Consider the following 8,351-nt stretch of genomic DNA (forward strand, 5'->3'; position numbering starts at 1 on the left):
AAAGGTATTTGTGCGTTACCTTTTGTGCCTGTAGCGATACAAAGGATTGTCATGGTATTGAGATCAGAAGGGTGAGGGTGTATTTTCAACACGAGTGAGGTACCCGTGGTACGCACGGGTGGGAGGCCAGAAGCAAACAGACAATGCAGAAACGGCGAATGCTAAAGCACGAAACCAATAAATTCCACTGTAGCACCTTCAGTCGCACGTCAGACATGGACAGCAAGTTTGTGAAGGACTTCCATGAAAAACGTACCCGTTCGCAAACAAACAGGTACGTGTGTTACATTCCCAGTCAATGGCGAATCTGCATATGGCGATCCGCGAATTCACGTTTGGAAAGTAGAAACCGTCACGGCATTCCATCATACACTTGAACTCGATATCTCTATTTTCATTCCAAACAGCATAACCCCAATCACAAATTAAATAACATTAATATCAAAAATAAACTTTTAACAACATTCATGACATAAACAAATATTTAAATCCTGATGTAAAGTTCCGTACGGTTGGGTGAACACAATTACGAATTCAAAATCGTAATTGTATTCACTCAATTATAATCATCCATTGATACTAAATAACAAAACGATTAACACAATTAACGTTTAACAATTTAACATTACGATTGAATGACGGTTGTATTGGGATATCAAACCCACGCATTGCGTAATGTGTCCACTTCCGCATTCGCTGCAGGTTCGTAATTCTCAACAAAATCTGAACAGTATTTGTAGAATTTCAACAAAAGCCACATCACTGTTCATACCGGTAAATATTATTCCATCGTGTTTGGAAAAACTGGAAAATCGGAAAACTTGGAAAAAAAAAATATAGCCTATTTTACTCCAGGGGGTCCGAGGATTACCCACCCAAAATATCGTTGTGATCGGTTCAGCCGTTTTTGCGGTACCTTCGAACGGACAGACAGACGGACGGACATTTGGTGAATTATATTAAGATGTGTACACCACGGACAGGTTGGCCAAGAATGACCATGCAGATGTGGTCCACAAGGTTCCACGTGGATTCGGTACTGAATACGTGGAGGAGACAGGAAGGACATTGGGCCAAAACATAAAAGAACACCGCAAGGCCTTTGAATGCACACATCCATCCTATGAGGTCTGCCATCAAAAACGGTGGTTTAAGGGCTGCCCTTATGAAGCAATGTCAGCACCTCGGCTGTGACACCGAACTGTGCCAAATAAGCAGATATTGGAGGCATGGCACATTTCAGATTCATATTCATTTCTCAGTAGACTGTGTTTTTTGTTGCAGGCTTGCGGCACACTCATATTGAAACAAATCAGAGATGCACATATGGGAGGAGGAAAGAGACACAGAAGGACACGATTGGTCTTTATTATGTAACTGGACCATCAAAGGCAATAGGCCATCAAAGGCCTGACTGGACCATCAAAGGCCTGAAACAACTTGCTTTCGTCTCCTGGAAAGCAAATCCAACGGAAGGAAATCTCATTTCCTTTCACAAAGCCCGAAACACGTGTGTGTCCACCCTCAGGAGAGCCAGGAAACAATATCTCACCGTTCTCAAGACCGAACTCTCTTATCTGTCTCCCTCTTCCAAATCCTGGTGGCGTCTGGTCAAATCTGTTTCTGGTGTTTGTTCCCCCTCTATCCGCTCCCTCACCTCAAACGGCTTAACGGCTGACTCCGCACGTGAAAAAGCTGAATGCCTCAACTCTGTGTTTGCCTCTAAATCTTGTGTCCCAAACCCATCCCTCTCTGTACCCACCGTACCCAGTCGTACCCAGCTGCTCCTGGACTCTGTGTCCTTTCCTCCTGACAAGGTGGAAAAGTTTCTGTCAACCCTCGACTGATTCTGCAACTGGTCCTGACGGCATCAGCCTACAGGTCCTAAAATCATGTTCTTCCGCTCTTTCACTCCCTCTTTCTGTTCTCTTCACCCTCTCTTTTGCTCAAGGTCATCTGCCATCTGCTTGGAAATCAGCCAACATCACCGCTTTGCACAAAAAAGGTGCAAAAACAGATCCTAGCAACTACAGACCAATCAGCCTTCTCCCAATTATCAGCAAAGTCATGGAATCCATCATTGCTTCAGATATGAAATCTTTCCTCTTCTCCAATGGCTTGATCTCTGATCATCAATTTGGTTTCAGACCTGGTCACTCTACTCTGGACATGCTGCTGCTTCTGCTTTCTCAACAATGGATGGAGGTCCTCAACGCCAAACAGGAAATTAGAGCTGTCTCCCTTGACATTTCACATGCCTTCGATACGGTCTGGCACCCTGCTCTGCTCACCAAACTCTCCTCCTTTGGTATCCATGGAAATCTCCACGCATGGCTGGCGGACTTCCTCTCTGGTCGTAGTCAACGTGTGGCCCTGAATGGGTTTCTCTCATCTCCTCTTCCTGTTCAGGCTGGAGTTCCCCAAGGTAGTGTTCTGAGCCCTGTGCTTTTTCTGGTCTTCATCAATGATCTCTCTGACTCTCTTGAAAATCCTCTCCATCTCTTTGCTGACGACTCTACTCTCTGTCGCTCCATTCCTCATCCCTCAGATCGGCAGTCTGCAGCCTCCTCACTCTCTGCAGACCTGGACAAAATCACAGGCTGGGCAAACAAATGGAATGTCTTTCAATCCTGACAAATCTCACACTCTTACAATGTCTCTCCGAAAGGACCGACTGGACAACCCTCCCATCTACTTTCTGAATAATCCTCTCCAAGAAGTTCTGTCACTCAAGCTTTTGGGTCTCACTATTTGCCATGATCTTTCCTGGGAAAACCACATTTCAAATCTGGCCTCCAAAGCCAGTCGCCGACTGGGCATCCTCCGTCGTGCGAAGTCCTTCCTTGGCACACCTGAGCTCCTCACTACATACAAGGCTTTCATCAGCAGCTCTATGGAATACTGCTCTCCCCTCTGGTCTGGTGCTCCTGCCTCACACCTAGCTCGTCTTCACGCTGTTGAAACCAAAGCGTTCAGAATCATTGGAATCTCCCGCGATGAAGCTAACTCCAAGGGCCTTTCACTCACTCACCACAGGCAGGTTGGTGGTCTTTCCGTCTTCTTCCGACTCCTCTCTGGCCTTGCCCCCCCAGCTCTCTCTGGGCTCTGTCCCCCAAATATTCCTACAGGTCGCACAAGATCTGCCTGCAACCCTCTTATGGTTAAACTGCCAAAATCAAGACTTTCTGCTCACCTTCATTCCTTCATTCCTCTTTTCTCCCACCTCTGGAACAAACTCCCTCACTCTCTTCAATCCCACTCCACCCTCCAGGTCTTTAAAACAGCTGTCCACCACCATCTCTTATCCTCCCCCATCCAAAACCTTGATCTTTTCTACCCCCGCTAATTTCGGTCCCCTTGTGTTTTATACCTCCCCTTCCCACGCCTCCTCCCCCCAAGCCCTCTCCATCCCACACTTCTCCCTGCTCTCAAATATTGTGGTTGTGTGCTTCCCCTTCTCTCCCCATCTTGTCTTCCGCTCCCTCTTTTTGTATATTTTGTTTGTCTGGTTGATTTGTTTGTGAAATAAATGTTAGCTCTTCCACGAGCCTCGATTCAGTATACAAAAAAAACAACAAAAAAAACAAACAAAAAAAAAAACAAATTGGGTTCGCAATTATAACGTACCCTTTAATAACTACGAAGCATTGGTAATACAATCCTGTCATTGGCTGGTTAACACCCCATTCCAAATGGCCAAGCATCAAGGTCTGATACCATTGTTATGTGATTGGTTGACTGATGTAAACCTCCCCCTCCCCGTCCCTTCCCCACTCTCCCAAACATGCATGCTTGAGAATGGCGAGAAAGAGTCAATAAAGTGTGCGTTGACTCTGAATGTATGTATTACAATATTTTTAACTCAACTGGACTATGTCCAGCTGAGTTTTTGTCGACACCCAGTGTCCGTCATCCGTCTGTCTGTCTGTCGTCTGTAAACAATTTGACGTCTACGCTCGAAAAATCACAAATATTGATGTAATTTGATGAAACCTGTTATGCAGCATCTTTAAGACAAACTAGTTTGGGATTGCATTTGGGCATTGCACGCCCCAAAAATGGGCGTGCCAGGGCGGCCATATTGAAAAATCAATTTTTGTCATATATCTTTAGCACATATAAACTATATAGTTTGTGGTTCTATTATGCATATTCTAACCATATTGATATAGACCAGTTGAGTTCAGGTTCCCTGGAACCTCTCGTTTATATAAAGGATCGAGGCTCAAAGAAGGTGATAGAAATTTTAAAAACAATGGACTTGTAGTGGAGCAGTGGGGCAACAGATGGATACAATAAGCAAGGCAATGAACAAACAGGAAGAGAGGAGCAGAAAAAGAGGAGGCACAGTAACCTGCAAGAAAGGGGGTGGAGTGAGGTCGGGTTAATGGGGTTAGAAAAAAATCCCAGTGGGGATGCAAAATGGCACAAGACGGAGTTGCACATTCTGCTTGAAGCCCTACAGGTAAGAGTGAGATTAAACTGCCTCAATAAGGCGATTCCATGGACAAGAGCAAAGGAGTGGAGGTGTGCGGGTAGCCTGGATTTGGGGAATTTCACCACAAGACATTTCCAACGGTTCATCGGAAGAGGATGTTCACTGGAAGAACGCATGGATCCTGGGGTGCTATGGAGGGTCTGAGGCCTGAGAAAGCAGAGAGAGCTAGACAAAAAGAGGGAGAGTTAATATATATATATATTTCTTTTTTCTTTCTTTTTTCTTATTTTACCCTTTAACACACACTTCCACATGAACAAAGAAGGTTAACATTTAAAAAGGCAAACGGAAAACGTTGGTGCTTTGTGACTTGCCTCACCAAGCTGCGAAGAGATTGGAATCTATGTAAATATTCTTCCACAATGTCAACATGCTCGGGGGGGATTTGAAGTATTCTCAATATGTACTCTAAGTCGGACACAAATCCTTGGATACAAAGCAGCTTACTCAGAGTCGACACACAATACAAGCTCTTAATCATAATTTGCAAGGAAGCAAGGAATAACAATGAAATTAGACGCAGGAGGAGGCCATGCGGCCCATCATGTCTGCGCTACACCGACAGCAGATTACACAAGGAGGACAACTGCCTTGCAATACAGGTCCCCTACCAAGTTTGTTTAATATGTTAAAGGGTAAGGGGGAAAAAGTCTGGAAAACTGACCCATGGATAATATCTGATATTTTCCAATTCCAAAATGGGCATAACTCAGACAGACAGACAGACAGAAAATTGGTGAAACGCGGCGAAACGTCCCGAAACTCAAACTTGTTCTGCAACTTATAATAATATGGCCATGTACCAAGTTTCAGTTGCATATGTTAAAGGGTAAGGGGAAAAGTGCAGAAAACCACAGGTGAGACGGACAGCCAGACAGACAAAGACAGAGAGCAAGTCTATAGTCTCCTCTGGGTAGGGGACTAATAAATCCGTCGACAGCGTTTGGTAACAACATGCAATCATTTCCATCATGGATGTTTGGCCCCAAACACCATACTCTGAGGAGTGTCTTGATATCTGCAAAAGAGCGTGAAGTCCTTTAACACGGCAGCAGCAAAGTCCGCTTGGGCTAGCTTTTTAAAGGGACATCGGGACGCCGGATGCAGCCTCGTGGTTTAGGCCTCTAATACCGGCCGCGGCTCGACTAGTTACTCGGTGCGCCCATGCAACGCGCTTTCCCGCATGCGCTGCTAGGCGAGGCCCCGTAAGGCCGCGTCGCTTGAGCGTACGAGGCGACACGGCGAGCGATGACGCGTCCACTCGGCACAAAGAACCCACCTGGCTCAACTCGTTTTCGGCAGCTTCGCGGAGGGTTGGATCGAACGTACCCCGCAAAGCCTCCACAATCTTGTGAGGGTCCATGAGGACGAGCTGAAGTAACGGCCTCAACGAATGGATGGCGCGTGTCGTGTCAGTCGGCGAGAGCAGTTGGTGCCCACTGGGTGAATTTTGGAAATTATTGTCGCCCCCGGGGCGTTTAGCGGAACCTTATCACTCTCAGAGCAGCTTCTCCATCTTGTGATTCTGTTGATTTGTTCAGAGAACTAAAAGAGCCGATTCGAGTGTTTACTTCGGTTCGGAGAGGGGTGTGGATGACGTCACGAGCGTTATGCCATCGACAGAGAAAAAAAAAAAAAAAAAGGTAGGCCTGAGCCCTCCCCGACCTCTTCCGATGTGATGCAGATGAGAGGACCTATCTACATATTACATTACATATTTACATATTACATACATATTTATTATACATACATATTTACATATTTACATACATACATACACATAGAGATTTACATACATATTTATTATACATACATATTTACATATTTACATACATACATACATACACATAGAGATTTACATACATATTTATTATACATACATATTTACATATTTACATACATACATACATACACATAGAGATTTACATACATATTTATTATACATACATATTTACATACATACATACATACATACATACATGCACATAGAGATTTACATACATATTTATTATACATACATATTTACATATTTACATAATACATACATACACATACAGATTTACATATTTACATACATACATACACATACAGATTTACATACATATTTATTATACATACATATTTACATACATACATACATACATACATACACATAGAGATTTACATACATATTTATTATACATACATATTTACATATTTACATACATACATACACATGGAGATTTACATACATATTTTTTATACATACATATTTACATATTTACATACATACATACATACATGCACATAGAGATTTACATACATATTTTTTATACATACATATTTACATATTTACATACATACATACATACATGCACATAGAGATTTACATACATATTTATTATACATACATATTTACATATTTACATAATACATACATACACATACAGATTTACATATTTACATACATACATACACATACAGATTTACATACATATTTATTCTACATACATATTTACATACATACATACATACACGTACAGATTTACACACAGATTTATTATACATATTTACATTTTGTTATTCAACTCACCCCCTCTTTCGTGGACAGTACCTACCCTCCCCCAATTTCAAAATCTAAATTGTATTTTTTTTATTGTATTTTTTTATTGTATTTATTGTATTTTGTATTTTTTAAATTAATATGTAACTACAAACCCTTGCTACGTAATATGTAGACTAGACGACAACCTCAAGGTCACATATGTCTTAATACAGGACTGTATACACAACGCTAGCCAACTTGTGTGCACTCCTAAACCGCTGGACATAATGAGATGAAACTTGGTTGTTTTAAGAGAGGTACAACCACCAAATTTGGGGTGAAGATTTTAGGTTGGTCAAAAAACATACATAGTCCCATTTATTTCAGCATCAGTGGCAACGCCAATTCTCCATGTAAATGAGTATCGTATAGCACCGCTTCTGGTGGGAGTGGGTATTACACATCATCACTAGAACGGCACTCAGTAGAGAGCATCCATACCTCCACCTGGTTGGCCATATCACTCAATGGTGAAGAATCACTTAAAAAATTAAATAATTCTCATATCCGAATCCATATTCAGATCTTTACCAAAATCGAATCGATTCTTCCTTGTCACACACACAACCTGTCCTACAAGTTTCATCCAAATCCATCCATAACTTTTTGAGATATCCCACAATGTATAGTTTGTGGCCCTATCTCCCAATCATGAAGAATCACTTAAAAATTAAATAATTCTCATATCCGAATGCATATTCAGATCTTCACCAAAATCGAATCTATTTGGCCTTGTAAGACACCCAACCGGTCCACCAAGTTTCGTCCAAATCCGACCACAACTTTTTGAGATATCCTGCTAGGTATCGTTTTTGGCCCGATCTTCCAATGGTGAAGAAGCACTTTAAAATTCTAGTAGATTTAATGCGAATCCGGATCTTCACCAAAATCTAATCATTTCGTCCTTGTGACATACACTACATCTCGACCAAATTTCGTCCAAATCTGTCCACAACGTTTTGACATATTTTATTCACAAACAAACAGACAGACAAACAGATGAACTAGAACGGGCACTCGGTAGAGCGCATACCTTCGCCGCAGCTACTGTTCTGTACTTGGCATGGGAGTGTAGGGAACAGAACAGTGAACAGTTTGGTGCTGATTTCATGCAAATCGGATAAGAATTGACCGAGTTATGACAAAAAACGCACATTTTGCAAGGTCGTGACCCCCCTGACCTTTGACCCCCAACCGCTAACAAGGGTAATGTCTTCACTGGGTCATGTCGTATATCACAAGATCGGGCATTGAATTCTGAACATTTTG

General features: G+C 42.3%; 1 protein-coding gene across 3 annotated transcripts in view; it reads right to left on the minus strand.

Moving 5' to 3' along the window:
• The window catches only part of LOC137432261 (importin-7), a 62,481-nt gene extending 56,365 nt beyond the window's left edge, over positions 1-6,116 (minus strand). Inside the window, exon 1 of one of the 3 annotated variants that reach the window (XM_078782853.1) lies at positions 5,778-6,116. In XM_078782853.1, coding sequence (XP_078638979.1) covers positions 5,778-5,861 — 84 coding nt within the window. In that variant the 5' untranslated portion in view covers positions 5,862-6,116. The remainder of the gene's footprint in view (positions 1-5,777) is intronic. The other 2 variants (XM_078782854.1, XM_078782855.1) reach the window with 2 other exon arrangements.
• Positions 6,117-8,351: the final 2,235 nt, after the last annotated feature.

Source organism: Myxine glutinosa, chromosome 8 (genome assembly GCF_964187855.1).
Source record: "Myxine glutinosa chromosome 8, kmMyxGlut1.1, whole genome shotgun sequence".
NCBI classification, from domain to species: Eukaryota; Metazoa; Chordata; class Myxini; order Myxiniformes; family Myxinidae; genus Myxine; species Myxine glutinosa.